The 22,802-nt window shown below is 35.4% G+C and overlaps 1 protein-coding gene and 1 long non-coding RNA gene across 2 annotated transcripts in view; one reads left to right on the top strand and one right to left on the bottom strand.

The window, feature by feature from the left end:
* Window positions 1–2,595: 2,595 nt before the first annotated feature.
* The window catches only part of LOC108359102 (rho GTPase-activating protein 190-like), a 72,070-nt gene continuing 51,863 nt past the window's right edge, over window positions 2,596–22,802 (top strand). The window contains exons 1-3 of the mRNA XM_017610782.1: window positions 2,596–2,599; window positions 3,043–3,168; window positions 3,239–3,286. Of these exons, the coding sequence (XP_017466271.1) occupies window positions 2,596–2,599; window positions 3,043–3,168; window positions 3,239–3,286 (178 nt within the window). The remainder of the gene's footprint in view (window positions 2,600–3,042; window positions 3,169–3,238; window positions 3,287–22,802) is intronic.
* On the bottom strand, window positions 5,608–18,683 carry LOC108359106 (uncharacterized). The gene is made up of 3 exons (XR_001846879.1): window positions 18,672–18,683; window positions 14,867–14,870; window positions 5,608–6,170 (listed from the first exon to the last, which is right to left on the bottom strand). It is a non-coding gene; the product is annotated as an uncharacterized LOC108359106 (long non-coding RNA).

Raw genomic sequence — 22,802 nt, 5'->3', positions numbered from 1 at the left:
ATTGGAAAGGTATTTTCTCGCCCTTTTTATTTCTTTGCTAATAAACTCATTCAAAGGATGAAAGAGAAAGGTAGGATGAACGAATATCATTCAAAGTTGAATTAAGATGTGTTGGTATTTGAAAAAAAAAAAAAAATATTGGGACACGAATGAATTTTTTTTGCACATAAATAAAAATAGTGGGAAAATACCTTTCTACCGAGATCCCATAAGTCTAAATCAGAATAGTTTTGGCCCAGTTATTTAAGATTTTCGTAAATCAATCTTTTTGAAAAAAGTAAAAAAACACCATCAAAAATCGCATTATTACGATTCCGTTGAAAAGATTTTTAAATATTTTTATGCAGAATTTTTAAGCCCAATTTGCTTTGTGATCTGAGGGGACTTTTTTCAAAAAGTTCTTTAAGAAACTATTTTTATTCATAAAAAACTCCGTTTTTGGAGGTATTTTCAAATCGGTCCAGCTCGCTTAAATCTTAATATTTTTCCGAAATATTTTGGTGGACGTCTTAAAATATAATAAATTTTTTAATCCCGGCGGAAAAACCGCAACTTTTTTTGGTGATGCAGTCTAATATATATATATCATTTTTCGCTAGCCCTGATAGTTTCTAAAAAATTAACTAATGAGTTCTGACACCTCTTGCTTTCAATGCGAACACTCTACCTACTCAGGTGTACGTGGCGTATGAGTAACACTCGTTTCTGCTCATATTTCATACAAAAAACCCTTGTGCATTTTCATTTGACCAATCATTACTTTCTTATTTATTCATCGATTTTCTTTGTTAGTAGCTTAATTTTTCTAAAGGAACAAGTGCAAAACATTTACACAGAAACTCTTATTTTTTTTAATTTTTCCTGTTAAAGTTTGAATTTTTTCCATCTTTTCATTAAAAAAAAAAAAAAAAAAAATCTGGAATGATTAATTAATTTCTCAGAAACTATCAGGGCTATCGAAAAGTGATGTATGTACGGTTTATGGAGAATTTTAGTTGGAAATAAAACAAATTTTGCCTTATTTCCCATTGCTTATTTATGCTATTTGTGACAAAAATAGTTTACTGACAGAAGGAAAAAGAACTATGTTTATTCCAAATATACAATTAAACAAAAAATGTGATATAATTCATATGAAGAAAGTAATATTCACAAAATATCTTTACTTATGAAAAGTCTAACAAAATATAGGAAAAGAGTCTGTCTTTAATAACTGCCCAACAAATTGGACATAGCGCTTTTGTATGAATTTTATCTGCATGCTTTTTAATATGTTGAAAACATTGCTGGAAAACCTTAAAATGTTTGCATGGAACCATGGTGAAATAAACAGGTGAAGTAATAAAACAGCTTTTTCGCTTTATTTTCTGTCATTCGGCTGCCTTATAGTCAAATTTGAAAGGCAATTTTTCTCGCTCTAATTACTTCAATTCCGCCATGGCATGGAACAAATAAAAGTTGCCGTTCCTGTTCGCAGCATATAACACAGAGAATATTGTTTTGAGTTTTATCTTCAGTTAAAATTTCTGCATTATCATCACTGGTTTCACCATATCCGAAATGTGGATTTCGTTTACGAAGACGAAGCGAACATGTGGTACGAAGTAGTGATGTAAAAATATGTAAAATTTTACCTACTCTCATGAATGGCGCAATAAACAGGTGAAGTAATAAAACGGCTGTCTTATAGTCACATTTTATAGGCATGTTTTCAAATAAGGCAGTGTCAAAATATTTCTTCTCACTCTAATATTACTTCACCTGGTATATATAATTCCACCATGGGTGGGGTGCATGCAATAACACCATACGCAATAATTGCCATTACTTGGACATTAAAAAGCAGTTTCAGAAATGAACTAGTGTAATTTTATTATTATTCTTTTTTCTAAACGGTTATAATCACCCTCATTGCAAGAGCCGTGTCGAATGTAAGTCGTTTTTCGAGAGTCGAATCGTATCGAAAATTTCACGTCATTGCCTAAAATTTCCAGTCGACTAGTGTATTAAAACGGAAGCAGTTGGCAGGACTGCGTAGTTTTCGACGATTTTCGTCGTTTACTTATTTCAGCACGACAGTAGACAATGCCGAACGCGGACCGCGCGACGCTGGGCACTTTCAAAATTGTATACTAACAAATCCGTCCATTTAACTTGTTCATGTACTACTTTTTGTCAAATGTAACTGGGTGACTACCTACATACATATGTGCACTATTTTGCTTTATGACTCAATTGTGAAGATTAACCGTCGGTCTTATTGCTCAACGAGAAATGAAATAAAGCAAATTTGTATTATTTCGCATTCAATTGGGAAATAACACAAATTTGCGTTATTGCCGTTTGTGTTTTTCTATAAAAAATATTTGTTTAAAGCTGCCTTTACATGAAGCGATTTTCCAAGGGATTCAACATTGCTCTGGAAAAATCGCTCGTGTAAATGGCGATTCAAAAATCGTTTGCCTCAAAGTAGACAGCAAGTCAACTTTTGCAGGCGATTATCGCCTGTCAAAAATCGCCTCATGTAAAGGCAGCTTAACGCTTTTATAGGGATTCTACGAAACATGAATTTTCTTCAAATAGTAAAATATGTAGATGGGTAAACTTCAAAGCTCAGGTGGCACAATGCGATTTTACTTACTTTCGATATTCTTGAGTTCTGGAAGTGCCGAAAATAAAAATAAAAATTGGACCACCCTATTGCACATTTATGTTATATTACTGAAAATTGGTTCAGAAATGTTGAAATTATGAGCCAAAACGTTAAAATACCACCGAGAAACGGGGTTTCTTTACTAAATGCAGATTAGGCGGATTAGGAGTTTAGATTTGATGGCTTTCTCAGATACAACGAGAGAATTGTGATTACTTGTTATGTGATTTGTGGCTATTTTTTTACTAAGTTAAGGTTAAGTTGATTAAATTTCATTCATTTGTTTTTTTCTGTTTAAATCTTGTTTATATATATTAATGTAAACTTTTTATCTTATCACATTAAAAAGTAATGCAGAAAATTTAGTAAACTATTAAATTGCTATTAAGGGTTTCAGATTTTCCCACCTCCAACAACTCCTCCAGAGCCTGCTCCACCTGATCATCAACTGATAACGTGCACATATAAGAGTCAATTCGTATCGGCTTCCGAGTCTAGTTTGGAAGAAATAACATGTAATCTATTTTATTTATTTTAAAGAAGTGCAAATTTAATACTCTGATTATTTTTCATGCCCTCATTAAGCAGCTGATGTAAGTGGATCAAAGGATTCATTGGCCACTCATGAAGCAGGTTGATTTTAGCTCATTGTATTGTAACTATAATGTAGTAATGAATGTTGGTATTATTTATGACTTTAGTTTGCTTACATTTTTATACTTACCATTATTAAAAAATTTGGACGATATCTTCATTTGCATGTCTCAAACCATACTTACTTTTACGTACAAATACACAACTGTGCTGAAAGAATAATCGCTAAAGTCGGATTTTGACAGAATTGAGGAAAAGGTCGTACATACTACATATCGAGGGCTTATATTCAATACTCTCTACATGCAACTTTTACAAGAACTACTTTGTGATGTTAGAACCCATTTGGGACTTACCTGTCATCACAGATTTTAATTCTGACTTTGCAATTAAATAGTAAATTCTTCTGTCAAGCGCTATACAAGGCCAGCATTAATATCACCGATGACAGTTAAGACTTAGGTGGATTTTTATATCAGAATCTCATTTTTGTAAAAAGTGCAGATAGAGGTTATTAAATACGATTTTTTCTTGAAAGTTAGTAGAAAAACACATTGCATTTTTAAGCCATTTAAGACCAATTTTAAGGGGAAATTTTTTTTATATACCTTGGTAAGTCCTAGCTACCTCAGACTTGCACTTTATTCTACTAAAATTGATTAAAATTGGCTAAAGAACTGCATACTCAGCTTTTTTCAAAAGTGTGTAATTAAAAAGTACAAAATTTTAATGAAAATTTGGAGAAGTGTGTATTTAAAAAGTACAAAATTTTAATGAAAATTTGCAGAATTTTCTTTAATTTTGCACAAGGTTTGGAGCTCTGATTTTTGGGGTTATGTGTGCGAAAAGTAAAATAATTAAAAAACAGTTTCCCGTTTTGCAAAAATATCGCTGTACCTAAACTTTATTGATTGACTGTATAGCGCTTGACCCAGTTCACAGTGAAGTTCAAAAGTGTATTGACTCCCATTTGTTTTCAAATAGGTTTTTTATTTCTCTCATCGGTTAAGGTGTTCTTACACGATATGTATTTGCATGTGTACATGCCACTTTTTACATATGGAAAAGTCAATATATCGGGTAAAGGCAACTAAGATTTGTTTATGTACAAAACAGATGCACGTACGAAATAGAAATATTTCTATTTCCATCTGACACAGATAGAATCATCTGAGTTTAGTTTATTTCGTTTTCAAAGAACGTATTTTTAAATAGTTAAATAAAAACTGTGAATTTGACAGACATGCGCAATTACATATGTATTGAAAAAGCCAAGAGCAAATACATATCGTGCAAGAACACCTTTAGAAAACACGTATTTACATATAAACGCATCGTTCATTGCGAAGTAAAAATCGGCTGGTTTTCTTTCTACAGCTCGTTTTCATTTTAATTAATGTTCAAATAATTTTAAGTTATTGTTCGTAGAGGCGGAGGTCAACCACGCAAATTAATTATTAAAAAAATATCGAACAAAAAAAAAACGCAAATTTTATTTACTTTTGAATATGGTTTCAGCGAGTGCGCTATAAAGACACTGGTACAAACGCTTGAACGAATATGTGTTAAATCAAATCGGTTTCTTGTTAATTCGGTTCTTTCGTAGTAATAAAAATGGTAATAGACGTTATCGTGAACATGGATGTGAAACAGAATTTACAAAGTCAGCCACGCTCGCATTTCAATAAACTGCTCTCCCAAACTATGTTCCATCTTATCTCAATTTCTTACAGTAGGATAAAGTTTGCACTTTGTTTTTTTTTTTTGTCAAAATTCAACCTTTACTACAAGCCAGTAAAATTTAGCAACGCATTTTTTCATATAACATGGTATTCAGAGGTCAATAAATATCGAAGTCTTCTTTTGAATACCATCTGAAATTAATGAAGGTACACACACATGTGGTGTAGCTACTATTAAAAGCCGTTTGCTTAGCTTTTACAAGGATATAAACGTTTTATTGAAGCCGAAGTACGAATTGTAAAATTATTTGAAAATGGCATTTACAATTTGTTGCATATTAAAGTCAATAATATGCGTGCTTAAAGCGCCCTATCTCAAAAAACCTTTCAAAAATGCCCTATTTCAGAATTCGATTCAAAAACGTCCTATCTTAGCTGCCGACTCAAAAACGCCCTATCTCAGCAAATTTTCAATACATTTTGAAGTGAGATAGGACGTTTTTAAACCGAGTTCTGAGATAGGGCGTTCTTCCACGAAATTCTGAGATGGGGTGTTTTTCAATAAAATTTTAAAATAGGGCGTTCCTAAAAAGTTTTTGAGATAGGGCGTTTTTGAACTGGCTGCCGAGATAGGTCGATCTTCCACTCAGCAGTCGATATACAAAGTGTTAAGTTGGTATACACACGGAAATTTTAATTTCGGTTAATTAGTTAGTTATGACATCAATGTAACATTTATTGGCAAATATAAAAGTGTTTGTTTTTCATATTTCAATCAAGGACACAAAAAATTGTTGTACAAAGTGAACTACCCCAAATTAACTCACCGTTGACTGACAGACGATTTGTCACTTTCATCGCAAACGAAACGCTTATCGCACATAAATTTGTTTCCGTGAACATTTTATTACACTTAGGTCTTTTTTTATGCGGTATATGCGTATAATATGCCGCAATAAAAAGTTCAAAAACTGCATAAATTTAGATACTCCATATAAAAATTAAAAAAAACCGCATATAAAAATCCAGTGGGGCAATATTAAGCAAAACAAAACAATAAGCCAGTTCACTCTTTGATGCGAAAGGCAAAAGTTAGCGTTTGTTTTGTTGCTTTGCTGTGCGTTTGTACGAAACGACGCCATAACGGGGCCATATGTTTGTTGTAAAAAACTGCCGATTTTCGCACTTTCGCTCAAACGCACACAGTTTCGCATCAAAGAGTGAACTCTAGTAATTTATTTCTTTACTTCAATACTTTAGTAGTTAGTAGTTTGAATATTAGTTAAATAAATAAAATTTTATCTGTATTTTAACAAAACAAAAAAAAAAAATCGTGATCGATTTGCGATGCGAACACATTGATCAGCCGTCATAACCATTCTCGTTCGGTTCAGTTCGCCAATTCTTTTTTAATCAAGTAACCCCACATATCGACGGTCAAGATTTTTGAACCGATCATTTTTTCTTTTCGCCTTTCGGTATAAGTTTAAGCAACGTAACGTAACACGGTCAGTATTAATTGAACCAAACTTTTAATTTTTCCTTATTTTTTTGGTAATGTTTTTTGTGTATTCATTCCCAATAAAATTTGAAACATCATATCAAGTTAATAGTACGGACTTTACATCTTCCGTTGCGCTGAGGGGTAAAAATTATAGAATAAAAAAAAAACGTGCTAAATTTAAAGAAATACGCATACGAAAGGGCACAAACTCAACTCGTTTTAAATTTGAGTATGTACATTATAAAATATGTCGTTGTGAAGTGCACAGATGCTTTTTCGTAATTAAGAAGAAAAAAAATAATTTTATGTTCCGTGTGATGGTAATTGAACCCGGACCCTCTTTGCAGCAACCCATTGTATCAAGTGTCTTTGCACACTCAGCTACAGCCATACATGTAAATGTGTTTTCAAACAAAAATAAAATTTGCGCCAGCTGCGATTCGAAGCGGGGTTCTCCGATTTTCTAAGCGGATACTCTCTGCATGCCAATGTCGCACATGAAAATTTGTTGACTAAGTGCCCACATATCAGCAAGTCGTTAATTGTACCCGTTGTCCGCTACTGTATGACATTGTAACCAGTTTTAGATCAAAACTCATACCTTATGCCTTACATTCGGACCACTTTTAGTACAATTCAATACAATTGTTTTTTATTACATTGCTTTATATTTTTGGACTATCTTTGCTCTAGATACTCTACTATACCTACGACTATATTTTTCGAGCAATTGGACCAATCTTTCCTTCAGGGATGCTTTGTATACATATACTTTCTTAATTACATATGAAAAAGCATCCGAGACGTGCAAAACGCCATCCGTGCAGTGAAAAATGCTTCATTTTAATACGGGCGTATTTGAATTGAATATTTCCATTATACGTAGTGTATGTATAATGAAAATATTGTTTGTCGTTCTAATAAAAAACAGACTCCCTGAGGAAGGCGCGAAATGCGTCGAAACGCGTAGGAGTACAAAGGAAATTTTATTTCGCTTTTAACTCAACGGCCGAAACAGCTCTAACCCAGCAAACAACTAGATAGGAACTTGGCCCAAATTAAACACACGAAAATATTTAATTTTGAACACTTTTCACTTGATTTAAATACGAACATTTTTAAACGGTAATCAAATAAAAAAATTTCATTTTTACAACGCGGTTTTTGCCTCAGTGTGGTAGAATTTTTTATAATTTGAGTTTACAATTTTGTATTTGAGTCTTTCAACATGGAATTGTTTCGCATTCTCGATGCAACCTATTTGACAGAGGAACAGCGACAGATCGAAGATGAGATATATAACCTATATCCAGCACCAGTTCAGTGGACCGACACCGAAATAGCCGCTCTCAGTGCTAAAATATCTGCTTACCTTGGCCAACCATGGTTGATAAAATCCCATGCCATACACCAAATGAATGAGTTGGAAATATGTGAGAGAGCATATCGAGAATTGAATGCAAATGAGGTGTTAACACCTCAGGGTCGCCTTCATCAAATGATACATCATTATTATCGAACCGCTCGGTTAAAGTTAAAACCCGAATCGGCTCCATGCCAAGAAGATCTGGTCGGAAAATTTCAATCAAGATTCGTGAGCTTCGGATGTGTTCACCGAATACGGTAATCCCGACTTGCGATCCCCAATTAAGTTTAAACTCGACTTTCCATGATTCTGAGAATGAACGGGGAACGGTGAGTTTAACTCAAAATACTGTTCCATCACATTATTTACCCTTAACTATACCGGATTCGATTCCAAACCAGAATAAATAAATAAATATACCGACTTAGGTTCAGGCAACCCAATTCCCAATTCATTGTCAGGCGAAACGGAACCAACACCCTCATTACACCAACTGTCTCTAATGGTGGCTGAGTTTCTTGAGAACACAAACACAGATGCAACAGCAAATGATTCGTGATCGGATTCATTTGCAGACACCAATACATGACGTTCGTGACATGTACCAAACCATGCCACCGACCTTGAATCATACCTGGATACCACCATCGGCGAATCCTCCTCATGTTTCTTTGGTTGGTCCTTCGCCCTTAAAAACTCAAACGATCAAAACCTACCGGGGTGTTAGAACGTCTCATACCCAAGAACCAATTAATCCACCATCTCATTTAAATCCGAATCATTCACTATCCGGCCCACCACGATCACGACCAAATCAAGACACTATATTCGACGAATCTGCCCAAGCGGATGGAATGGATAGGAAATTTAGAGGCTTATCATCTTGTATGGAACGTTCTCAATTCCATGGCGTTCATGTAAACGAAAAATTTCTATCGGTTGTATATTATTGGCTCATTTCGATATAAGATTGGGGTACCCGACCATGAATTGGTTATGCGTTTGGTACCCACACGCACGGGGGCCGCTCGACAATGGTTTTTCACCGAACTGAGAAACTTCGGAGATTATAAAGATTTTTGCACAAAACTTCGTGCTCGCTTCCTCAACAAACATACTCGGGCTCAAGTAATAATGTCATATGCACAGATTAAATTCGATCCACGGTCGCAAACACTGCTGAAACACATCGATGACCTGAAATTCCAATGACAGGGAAATTCCTTTGAAAGGGATCGCCTCGATATCATCATTGGTACCTCCGATCATCTTCGTGAACTCGGCCACACTCGACAAGTCCACACATTAGAACAATTGCGTGAGTTCGCTCAGCGAATTGCACCACATTCGCTCATTATTGCCACACCCGTCCGGAAAGAACCCGTTCGGATAGACAGCGATCAGAACCACGGGAAATTTCGGCACTACATGATTCACCGGATGATTTTCCACATTCAGAATATACCGCTTCGTTTCCTGGATCCGACTCAGATGACAGGGAATGTGCATAAGTGAGCAAGCAAAAGAAACCAGTTAAACCATCTCAGAACCGTACGTATTCGAAACCAGTCGATGATTATAAAAATGACAAAAATCGAAATAAGAATGATACGAAAGTAGGAACCATCGTCGACAAATTTCTCGCTGTTAAGGGTGACGAAAATGTACGATATGCAAAATGTCTCGTGTGGGGTCATCACTTCCAAAAGTGTGATATGCTACAAATGTACACGACCGGGAGTGATGTCTGATCAATGTCCGTGTTCAAAAAACGCATAAGTGAGGCGATTGGGAATGATGGTCCGTCGTACTCAGAACCCATAACCTTTTCTAAATCCACGGTCTCTTACAATCCTTTTTCTACCGAAGTCCCTTTAAAAATGGACACATCTTCAGTCCCTAATTCCAGTAATAATTCTACTCTGATTCTTAACGAATATAATCAAACTCAAATGGATGGCATCTGGTTGATGTTCTGAACGGACTTTACCAATTACCAAACCTGCTTCAGCTCCAGTCCCTAATCACACTCAAGACCGAGTCAAAAAAATTAACCAACCACGACCCCGCGATGTTTTTTTTTTTATCTCAAAGAAATGTTTGACATATAATATTCCGAACGATTGTCGCGATTATCTCACGGTTATGGCTAACAACCATTCTCATACGGTTTTACTCGATGGTGGAGCCGAAGTCACAGTCATTTCCCAAACGTTTTATGAGAAGTACAAATGGGGGCAGTTGCAACCTACCAAAACATCCATTGGTCTTGCCGATAATTCGATCTCTTTTAAGGCCATTGGTATAGTGGATTTATTATATACGGTCGGTAGTCTTTCTCGACTTGTGCCAACTCTGGTCGTACCCAATTATGGGACGGACATCCCTTGAGGCCTTCTCTTTCGAACTGGTGCAGAACAAGGAGAAAGTGCAGCGATTTTTAAACATACAGCCAAAGGTGATACCGAAGAAGTTGCACCGGCTAAAGTTTACATGGTTGTGGCGGATGAATTTATTAATTTTTGTAACCAGCCACCATGGAATGAGAAAGATACAAGCTCAGGTATCTTCTATGAGTAATTATCTGGAGCCAATTGACGCTTCCACACTCGGTTTAGATGGTGATATAGATACACCAAAAATAACCAGCGTCAGTCTTTCTACATAATCCAAATCAAAGACAAATGTTGGACGCCGTTCTCAAACTTCTTAATCTAACTCCTGAGTCTGGTCCTTTAAATGTCACTAATCAGATGGGACAAGTAATTGATACGGGTGATGCAAAACTCGTCATGAAACGCCAGTATCCAGTATCGCCATATGTGACTAAACAAGTTCAAGCCGAATTGGATAAAATGCGTAGTCGTGACATCATTATGACCATCGAAGAAAGTCCTTGGCGGTCACCAATTCTGGCTGTAAAAAAGAAAGACGGAACGTGTCGCGTGTGTTTGAACGCTCGAGAATTGAATAAAATCGCCGTTACAACTACCTATTCAACTATGGATATTAACCAAATTTTAACACGACTAAAGTCAGCAAAATACCTAACCAGTATTGATCTGTCTCAAGCTTTCTTTCAAATTCCCTTGGCAAAATCGAGTCAACTGAAACCCGCTTTTGCATTCGGTAACAAACTTTACGCTTTTCGTCGCATGACGATGGTGTTGAGAAATTCACCCGCCAGATTAGCCCTTCTCATTGATAAAATTTTCCGTGATTTGGTTCCACATGCACTCGCATACCGGGTTGATTTTTGATTTAAACTTCGACGTTTGAAGAATACGCTAAGATATTGGATATTGTTGCAAAACGTTTGGCTGGGGCCGGCTTAACCATCTCAACATCCAAATCGAATTTTTGTTGTAAACGATTGGAATTCCTGGGTTACGTTTTGTCTCACGAGGGTCTATCTGCGAATCCATCTCGGATTCGAGCTATTCTTCAATTTGCATGGTCCAAAACGGCAAAAGAAGTCGGACGGTCCGTTGGTGCAGCAGGCTGATACCGTAAATTTATTGCAAATCTTGCGGAGATCACAATTCTCCTTTGTGAATTGTATAAAAGAAACCGAAAGGACCCATTGAATGAAATACCACTGCTGAACAAGCCTTTCTCAAACTCAAAGGGTGTCTAACCACCACTCCCGTTCCGACTATGGCCGATTTTTCTCGACGCCTTATCTCGTTCTTTTGCTTTTCTCAACATCGTTCGCAGAAATCCAATTGACCTTCCGAGTAATTTCCACGTTAATTTTCCCCCAATCACATCCGTGATCAATATTGAGCCAAACACTTTCGATAAATGGTACAACAAAATGCATGCCATGGCCTCAAAATAACCATTAGATAGATATAAAACTTATATATAATCGATTGAAATTTTCCATTCGTTCTTTTGCTCTTCTCAACATCGTTCGCAGAAATCCAATTGACCTTCCGAGTAATTTCCACGTTAATCTTCCCCAATCACATCCGTGATCAATATTGAGCCAAACACTTTCGATAAATAGTTAGTACAACAAAATGCATGCCATGGCCTCAAAACAACCATTAGATATATATACAACTTCTCATATCATCGATTAAAATTTTCCATTCGCGGAAATACTGTGTACCATTTTCTGACAGAGCGAAAGTTCTCCATGAAAACGACAACCAACATTCTCATCAGGGTGTTTGGAAAACTTATAGACGTATCGCATAGCGCAATTACTGGCCAAATATGTATGATGCCGTTTATATTACGTTCGGTAATGTGAACTATGCCACCGCATTAAACCAGGTAATGATAGCACCAAAACACCTAACGGCGAATATAGAGAACCAAAACGACCGGGTCGTCAATTATCGATCGACTTCGTCGGTAAGCTTCCCATTTCTAAAAACCGTAACCAATGCATCTTCGAAGCCACCGACTGTTACTCGCGGTATGTCTGGGTGCAGCCCATGAAAAATGCAATTCTCTTCGCCATATATTCACTGTGAATGGCTGCCCCGCACTCATTAAATCAGATAATGGGACTCAATTCATCAGTCAAACCTTCGCAAAGCTTTGCGCCGATTATAACATCAAACACATCCACAAGCCAATCAGGTGGAGGCGACAAACAAAAGAATTAAACTTGGATTACGCGCTCACATGGCTGATATTCTTGAACGTTTCCCCTGGAAAATCATCTTTCTCGTGTTAATCATGATATTAACACTTCAGTGCATTCAGCTACGGGCTACACGCCATATTTCTTACACACCGGTCGTGAATATGGGAAAGATGAAAACGAATATAAATTATTATTGGATGTAAATCCAAACCATACAAAGGATGTGGAACAACGTAAGACTCTGGCTGATGAAATTCGGGACAAATAGTTCGAATAATATCATCAAACAGCACAACGGGCATTGACCCGCAAAAGAACACGCCATTTTGAGATTGGCTCGGAAGGATACATTCCCAATCCTAAATAGTCTGTGGCCGGAGAGGGCTATGCACAAAAATTAGTCCCACCAAAAATAAGAGCCTATGTTTCACGGAAACTATGTTCGAATTCGTATAAACTGATCGATGCTAAACACCGAGTGTTTGGCAATTATTCCGCCGACCTAATCACAACACGTTAACTTATTCTGTTACATTCGCCTTCTCAAGAATTTCGATGAATATATGGCGGACCTCCATAATTAATTGATGATGCATTTATTACAAGATACCCGTCTTCTTAAGTTAGACAAAAACAAATGTGATATTACATTAGTTTCCAAATACACCCTTGGCGCAATCGATTCGCAACATACGGATAAACCGCGTATCGATAACTTTGTCGTTACTCTAGTCAAACAGAAAGTGCCATCTTCAGGAAAATAAGTTAGACAAAAACAAATGTGATATTACATTAGTTTCCAAATACACCCTTAGCGCAATCCATTCGCAACATACGGGTAAACCGCGTATCGATAACTTTGTCCTTGCTCTAGTCAATCAGTGAATCAGTAAAACAGTGTAACTGTAATAGTGAATCTACTTTTATCCTTTGGCTTTTCACGATCATCTAAACGTTTACGCGCCCAAATGCTAAAAAGGGGAAAACTTAAACGGTATACAAAGTAACAGGGTTGGTTGTTTTGCAGTGGTAACAATAAAAATCCACACCTGCTTTTCGATCACATTCCTTTCTTCAAATCCATTCTCAAATGCTATTTCAGAACCATGGTACTCCCTTCTTATGTGATGGTTGGTCAACAAGTACAGCGCCTTATGCGCCTAGCAATCAATTGGGATCACAAGGATGCGTTTCCCATATTCGCGCCTGAAGTTGATCGAAAAGCTCAACAACCCCCATTGGCCCCAGGTTCTCAATACTTGTAGGCAGCCGATTCGGTCTTTTGTCGGTTGCTTGAGGTAGAAAAGTTCTCGACCATTGATATTTAAGCACCACGTAGATATTCCTAACCAATGGCTGATACCGAAAAGGTTTCAAGGGACACCCAAAAAATGTTAAAAGATTAAAATGATAATTGATTTTGTAATAAGTGAAATGAACCAATAAATGAAATAATTTAGTTTAGTTTTGTTATTGCGACCTTATCGAGAAATTATACTCAAACCTCCCAATCAAAAACATTGGCATATCATTATATCCAAGGCTGAAGAATTTCATCCTTCTCGGTACATTGCTAGTAACTCGATTAAAGTAAAACAAGAAAAGATTCATAACCAAATCGTTTATCAATGTCCTTTCATCTATATTAGCTTATTTAATGCATACTGAAGCTAGTACAAACAACATGTTTACATACATATGCGCTCATAGGCGAACTGAATGACCCAGGGTGGAGTTGATGAAGATCATGTAAAACGATTTCGATGTTAGGGATCTAACGTCCATTAAACCACAGCTCGTGAATCGCATTCGAACCACCATTCTCATATCCTTACTAAACGCTCCAAATTTTTTGTTGACGTATCGCTGAAGATGGGAGGGGGATAATGATCCATTATTTTGATTGGCCAAATAATAGACAACAGAACAATCGTGAAAAATGTAATCATTACCAAACTGTCAAAGCTAAACTGCAAAATGGGGGGATTGCCAGATGAATGTATGTAACCAATGTTTATCCAAGACAATCTGTATAGACACGAATTGATAGGCCTCTATGAAAACGCCCACACACACGATCAAAGAATCGGTGGTCACATACCACGAGGCTAGGAAATAATTTTGCTTTTCCGAATTGGACCCGGAGCGAACCACACACATTAGCCCTCGAAAGAATGGAAATAATCATAACCGAGTAATTAAATTGGACTAAAAGCTGGCGACATTCAGTTAGTCGATATTCACCCATAATCTAATAAAGGGAAATAGACTGAGCCCAACTATAAAAAAAGGCTGACAGTAAAAAGCCTTTTTTTCTTGTATCAGGTTTGGTAAAAGTCAATCCTCAGAAGGCGTATACTTGGGGAAAATACTTATCAGCATTGTTCCACCACATTCCTTCCGGCAAATCCCCAACCAAGTTATTGCAGTGGTATAGCCTTGCTGTTTATTTTTAGTGGTGAACAAGTCTCTTTCTTCAAAGTAAATGTTGTCTGAATACACTTGCCCTCGTTAGCCTCTCGTTGGTGCTTCTCAAAGAACGGGCCTCGTCGCATGATTCAGTGTTCGCCAAAGGGAGTAGTCAGTCTGTTTAGAATAGACAAGAACTAAAGGGTCGCCTGCAACAAAATACGTAATTCCCATGTACACGCATCCGGATCCTTCTTAAGCTTAGAAGAGCGAATTCTTTTCCATTTCCTTCTTGATTTGTGCTTTTTACTTATAAAGTTAATAATGTTCGGTGTGTGCAGGCTAGGGCAGTAAGAACTGCGATATTTAATAGAATGATTTGGTGTTGCAATTTCTGCAGCTTTAACTGTTATATCAGTTAGATTTTCAGCTGTCCTGTCAATATCACTATTGGTCCGAATAAGAATTTCCGGGTCAATGTGAGAACTGACATACTTTTTGTATTTTTAGCAGTTCTGACATGATGGAACAAAACAAACTTCTGATTCGTGTTCAGCGCATCAATACATTAGGAAAGCTAGTCTGATCCCCGGAACCCGACACTTTTTTTGTGAGGCTGCTTAATTTTTTAATAGCTGCATTTTTTTGTAAGCGAGCGACAAAAGAACGCTCAACCTTTTAGCTACTTAAGCAACCCTGTTGGTAGCTATTAAGAAGCATGTGATTAGTTTAACGGGATTTAGATACAAAAACCAATTTAAATGAGTAATTATACGAGGTATTTGCGTAATATATATACTTATTTAAAATATAAGTCACGTATATAAGGAAACAAAAATGTCCCTCTCCACTTTTCCATTAACAATTCACAATAGAGCAGTTTTTTCACTTACCAACACTACCCTTCAGGTCGCGTATTTTTTAACCGATCTGGCTGAGCTCGGATAAATAGCCGAGTTTGTGTTGTTGCTTTGCGCGTATTTCATCATGTAAGCGAGTGTTCTTTTGTAGCTCGGTTGCAAAAGAATGCACCTAATATCTAAATCATTTATTGGTTAGTTTTTATGAATATTTTTTAGTTTTTGTTTAATTGTATGCACATATTCATGTCTTATTTCTATTGCATAAAACTCCATGTCTATTTATTAGGTACATTAATTGAATTACTTAAATGTGACATGGTGCACCCATGATTGCACTATTATGTTTTTGTGCCAGTTATAAATTTTCACAAATATCACATAAATATCACTAATTTTTAACCGACTTCACAAAAGTAGAAGGTTATCAATTCGTCGGCATATTTTTTTATGTATATTACCGCATAACTTTGGACCACGTTAACCGATTTCAATAATTGTTGTTTTAAAGGAAAGGTGTTACCTCACAGGTGGTCCCGTACTAAATTCGATCAAATTCGATCATTGGATCATGAAGAAATTAACGATAACTTTAAATTTTTATATGAGATTTGAAGTCGGTTTTGTTTTTTGCTTAAAAATTACTTGTTTTAAATCAATTGCATAAAACTATACGCCTAATTTTAACTTTTCATGAGCAAGAATTTTCTGCCTTAGTTTCTTAAGAGTGTAGTGTGTACATTTATTAATCAAACAATTGGTTAAGCAACCTAAGAACTTATCAAATTTAAATTATCTAAAAAAATATCACAAACTTCAGTTGTCATAGCAACAGTAGCTTTTTATAAAAATCACTAATATTTTTGTGAGTTTCACAGCGATCCTGTAGCGCATTTCAAGGTCATTGAGCACCCCATATTGGTTTCAGTAGAAAATCGAAAGTTGGTATAGATATTACAAATATCAAAAGGGAACACTAAGGGGGTGCCCCTTTTTCTAGGATGACATTTTTTCCCCCATACAAAAATTGGACGGCTCTAATGTACATGCAGTAGAGTCCGACCGATTAATCGGCATCGGCTGGTATCGGCACAAAATTGAGCATCGGCATCGGCCTTTTTCGCGGATTATTTGGAATTTCTTTTCATATGCTCCGGTGAAGCGACAGACAACAACCAACATCAAAAAACATTTGCAGACAGCTCACAAAAATTAATATTTTTGGTTGAAGGTGTTTCACGTTTTTATATGGAGGACACTGCCAGAAAAAAATGCCAAAAATTAACGGGATGCTATAGCAGCTTGAAAGATGCACTTCATTGTACTAGAATTAAATGATCTACAAAACTGCATACCCAAATTCTGATTAAAAAATTTGAAATTTTGGTGAAAATAAGCAGAATTTTTCTAATTTTTGTACAAAGTTTGAAGTCTGAATTTATATGGTGTTTGTTGTATACCAGCTAGACTTTTATAAAAAAAGATAATAAACATTAAATAAACAAAAGAAAAATGCCAAAACCGGTCAAAATATCGCAATTCTTTTATTTTATGGACCACTATATGTATGTACTAGGGATGTTGCGAATGTGGAATTTTAGACATCCGCGGATGCGAATGCGGATGTGGATGTTTAAAGCGAATGCGGATGTCAAGTATTTTAAAGAAATAACTTGGGTGAGTAAATTAAATAGGTGATTTAGGTAAATAAAAAATGAAAAGTTGATAATTTTTAATGTTTTTTTTGTTTATTTAGTACTTGAATTTAAAAGTTGGAACATTGCATTTAATAAAAAGTAATGTTGCTGCCTTTTCGGGTTCCAGCCTGTTTCTTAAAGGGTAGTAAGGCGACCAACTTGAATAACTTAAAACTTGACAAAATTTTAAATTATTTTCGATTGACGCTGCACCAGTTGAGAAGACCATCAGTTATATTTATTTTTTTATTGTGGTACAATAATTTCTTTTTGAGAATTGCATCGAGGCTACAAATGTCGGATGTATCCTCCTGACTTATCTTCACAATCTTTTCCAAAAATTTCTTCATTCTCATTCTTTTGGTTGTTCAGAATTTGTAACGCCATTAACGGTTTTCGATTTAAGTTTTTGTAATTCGTTTTTAATACTTTCTTCTGGGATTGTTTTGAAAAATTTCTGCTTATAGCGAGGTTTCAAATAGGTCGATGTGGTAAATAAATTGTTATTTTCTAGGAATGAAAATTTCTGTTTTGAAAGTCGTGGCTGCGAGCCGAATTAGTTTACAATCTTGTTATATTGTTAAAAAGGCACCCATTTTTATAATAATTCGAATTATTGGAATCACGGACAATGAAGGTCTCAGATCTGCTTAGATCCCGGGTGACTTCTTGAAAAGATTCACCTGTAATGAATAGCTTGTAATTCATTTTATAATTAGCTGAGTTCGACTTTTCCTAGTTGCAGGCAGTCACAATTAATTACTCACCGCTAGCGATTCATCCAGTTTTTTCAACAGACCTTTGGCAAATAATATTCGATAGTTACATTAATACATTACAATAATAGGTAATTCTTACCTAATTACAGGTTGTCTTTTAACGCGCAAATAGTCCATTCTCTTCATAGCTAGACGTTGAACATTTCCGCTGGAAATGCCTCTTTGAATTTAAATTACAAAAGAAAGGGGACAGTTTCAACGTAGCATCTCCACAGCCAAAAAATACTGGCTACAATTTGTCATTTTGTTTGCCAGATATACGTTTTATCAGTGCACTTCCACAATATTCGCATTCGCAAAAGCTCCGCATTGATTATTGCGAATGCGAAAGCGAATGCGAATGTTGAAATTAATGCGGAAGCTCCGCGGTTGCGAATGCTAATATTCGCAACAACCCTGGTATGTACACACTTACCTAGTAGCATATAAGTTCTTATGCATTGAGTGCAAAAGAGCGTATAATATTTCTTGCTTAGCACCATACAAAAAAGTGTTTTACAGGTACATAAATGTGATATATGTACATATATTTTAATGTATGTACTAGGGTTGTTTGTCATATTTTTCACATTCGCGAATGCGAATTTTCGGAATGCGAATGTGCGAATGTTAATGCGAATCTTGGGAATAACATTAAAAAGCTATAATCAACTTAAGTTATCGTAAAATATGAATAGTCATTACAGGTCATCAAACGTTAACAAAAAATGCGAACACATTTGAGGGCGCCCAGTTAGATCTTCATATTTCTATTTTCTACAAAATGCAGCAGCGTACAAGGGTTGTTTTGCCTGTAAAAAACTAAACATTACATATTCGCATTCGCAAAACATTCGTATCATTTGATGGGAATGCGAATGTCGAAGCTAATGTGTAAAATGATGCGAATCATTCACATAACGAATGCGAATGCAAATATTCGCATAATCCCTGGTATGTACATTTGTACATGTGTATGTAATGTTGCATAACAAGCCAGTTAATTCAATTATTTGTTTTCTTTTGTTTTGTTAACTCTGTTAAATTAACTGATTTTATGAATTAATACATTTATTTGTAATTTTTTATGGAATCGGCTTCGGCATCGGCCGATTCTTTCCCCATAAGCCGATTAGACTCTTAACAGACAGTGTGCGGACTATACCACTTTTCTGGTAGATCTACCAATTTTTTTTTGCGTTTCCACCACATCTACCACCGTAAGCTTAAAATCTACCACATTTTACAATTTTGCTCATTTTACAATTTGGATGATTTTACCATCATTAACTTTCTGATGATTTTGTGGAATATCGTGAATTAGACAATTGTGAATACGACATTGGCTCTAATTTTTGCATTCCATTTTCTAATTGATTCCTCTTTCTTTTCAACACGTGCCAAATTTGCTAGGTGCTAGCATCAGTGAATGGTGTAATTTAGCTGCGAAATCAATGGCTTTAGGAGGGAGTGCAGAAAATGGACAAATTTATGAAAACAGGGACATTTTAACTCGTTTTTGCTCAGATTATTACGAAACTAATAAAGTATAAAAAACTTAATTGTATGATTTACACAGAAAATTGACATTTTCCAAAAGTGGCGGGTGGGACAACGATGACACTCGCCACACTGAGTTGATGGATTCGTTACCCAATTTCAGACAAACTATAAATATTTCGTTCAAAGCGCCTTCTCGTATGTAGCTAATATAATGTTAAGGCCCATTTATGCTTTACTGGCATTATCATATTAGAAAATTAAAAAAAAATCTCCTTTAGCTTGTGGTGGGTGGGACAGTATTTTGTGACGGGGTATCTACTGAGGATGCAAAGTTCGTCAGTTCATATGAATATTTATTATACTTTTAATAAAATGGCCTTATTTAAACGATGGGAAGATTTCGTATTTCCAAAGTTAGGTTATCAAAAAATTGCCTGTGAACTTCCAATAAAGATTTCTTTGAAAGCTGACAACCTCTCACCTTATGTAAATCAATTTTTGTAATAACTTTATTTATTAAATATATTTTAATAATAAATACTTTTCAGGAGAAAACAAAGCCCCTCAAAACCATTACCGGTGGAAGATAGTTCCGGAGAAAGCTCATTGTTTTTTGACGTACCTTATGTAACAGCGAATTACGTGTGTGTGTGTTTTTCTTTTACATTAGTAATATATGTATGTACGTATGGACGTGTGAAAGTATTGTATCTTTTATAGACTAATAAAAGACTTAAAAATCTTAAATATTTTATTACATACATACTAGGGCGGGGCAATTTTTTTATTATGCGCGTATAGCATAGGAAGATTCCATGTGTAATTCTAAGCAAATTTGCTGAAGAAACCAAGTTTGCTGAAGTTTGCCAAATTGCGGAAATAGGTTTCGAAGAAAATGTCAAAATTTTCACTGTTGGGCCCTCCTGTGGAAGTTTTAAGAAGATAAGTGCCGAAATTGATTCCTCATACCAAAAAGCCCCTTTTAGCATATTTTTATACAAAATCAAATCACTACTTTACGACTACTGTGAAGTGGATAAATTCCATTTCGTTTCATGCCGAGTGAGGGAAAAAACAACTTTTCGTAGAAATGGTGTAGAATTCTTGAAAATCAATATTTTTAGATCGGAAAACTCGGTTCCTATTCAGGAGATTCCCAAAAATAATACCCAGTGGTTTCTTTAACCATTTTTTCACGGTAACTATATGTTATAGGTCCGCCAACACCCCCATAAAATGCAATGGGTGACCAATAAAAAATCTTTAATATTAAAAAATGGTTAAATAAACAACTGGGCATTAATACTGAAAGTCTCCTGAAGAGCACCACAGTTTTCCGATCGAGATATATAGATTTTCAAGAATTTTATACAATTTGTATGAAAAATTGTTTCTTCTCCATATAAATACAAGTAATTTTTAGCAAAAAAAAAAATTTAAAAAAAAAAAAAATATATATATATATATATCATGATCCAATGATCGTATCTAAACCATATTAGTATGGGACCACCTCTGAGACACTAGCTTTCCGATGCAAAAATCGAAATCGGTTGACGTGGTCCAAAGCTATGCGGTAACATACATACAAAAAAAAAATATATATTCCATTTTCGGGAGTCGGTTAAAAATACATGGAAAACTTTGAGCGCTTTGAGCACTCCCTAAATATTTTTTGATTTCAAAATGAAAAATAGTGGTATATTTTTTCGGTAGAGAACAATCCTAGGGGACGCCGGCATTAAAATTCCAACTTTATTTTTTTGGACCACTCTAATATACATATAAAGGAAAATTTGTTTTATTTTATTTTATGAATTCTATTTTTGTGTACTGTTTTTTCTTTGTTTCTTGCTTCATCAAAAATTGTGACGTTTACACTACACCGTCAATTTGTTTTATAACGTATGTCACCTGGTATATGTTTTCATGTTTATTGCGTGGTTCTTTTTGAACAAGAATGCGCCGTTTTATCTTATATTATTTTATTTCGAATTTTGTGTTTGGTTACTAATTATTTCGCAATTTTGTGCGACTTTTGCATTCGATATTTAACTTCTTTCGCGTAATTTTCTACGTTATAAATAGGGCAAATTTTATCTTTTTTTTAATCTTGAAGCACTGTGGCCTTTTTCCCAAATATCAATTCAAAAAGGGGAAAATTTATTATCGAAAACTGTTGTTAGTTGTTGTGTTGTGCAAAGATGTAAAATATTTTAAGTAAACGTCCTAATCGGAAAATGTTTCATTCAAAAATATGCGCGTAAAAATATTCGTTAAACACTCTGTGGTTACGTTCGATAGTACCCCCAATTTCATGATGGTGTGCAGTTAAAAAATCGTGTTTAACCTTTAAAAGATTGGTTAATTCGGAAAAAATTCAGTTTTTGAAATTAAGCAGGGTTTGAAAATGCTCTAATTTTTTTATTTAATTTGATTATGCTGTGCTTTGTCTTCGGCATGTATGATATTGAAAGCAAAGCAACAGGAACCAAGAAAATTATAAAATTATTATAGAATTATAAAATTTATTATATTTTAAGACGTCCACCAAAATATTTCGGTAAAATATTAAGATTTAAGTGAGCTGGACCGATTTGAAAATACCTCAAAAAATGGAGTTTTTTATTTCATTTCTCATTTATTTCAGAAACATTACTACAATAAGACTTAGGCACTCCGCACATTACGCGCCTAATCATAGTAGAGTAATCGTTTTGTCATGTCAAAACGAATGCATGACGGACTCGACCTCTGCACACTTGCGCGCCCTGCGTAAGCCCTGCTTGCGCGCACATTACACATTTTCTGGCCGGTCTTTCTCACTAATACACTTTCGCGAACATTTCTGCAATAAAATATTGCATACACGTTTATGGCTTAATACAATTGGCAGGAGTTTTAGCACAGAATCATTAATTTTCAATTATTATCTACTGAAATGACAAATAATTTTTATTTCGAGCACAAAAAAGTAAACAAATGCCGATATCAAAACGGCAAGCGCCTTACAATGTTGGGCGCTTCGATTTATAAAGTTTTTATGATTAGGCGAAAACATGATTATGAATCGTAATATACAGAGCTTCATTGAAATACATGTGTTCGGTATAAAAGCTTCATACTTTAGTACGCCGGAACGATTACACTACTATGACTAGGCGTTTAATGTG

Source organism: Rhagoletis zephyria, unplaced genomic scaffold, assembly GCF_001687245.7.
Source record: "Rhagoletis zephyria isolate East Lansing unplaced genomic scaffold, Rhagoletis_zephyria_1.1 Rzeph_scaffold_00339, whole genome shotgun sequence".
Classification (NCBI taxonomy): domain Eukaryota; kingdom Metazoa; phylum Arthropoda; class Insecta; order Diptera; family Tephritidae; genus Rhagoletis; species Rhagoletis zephyria.
Note: the sequence above shows the minus strand (reverse complement) of the source record. Positions and strands in the feature narration are given on the sequence as shown.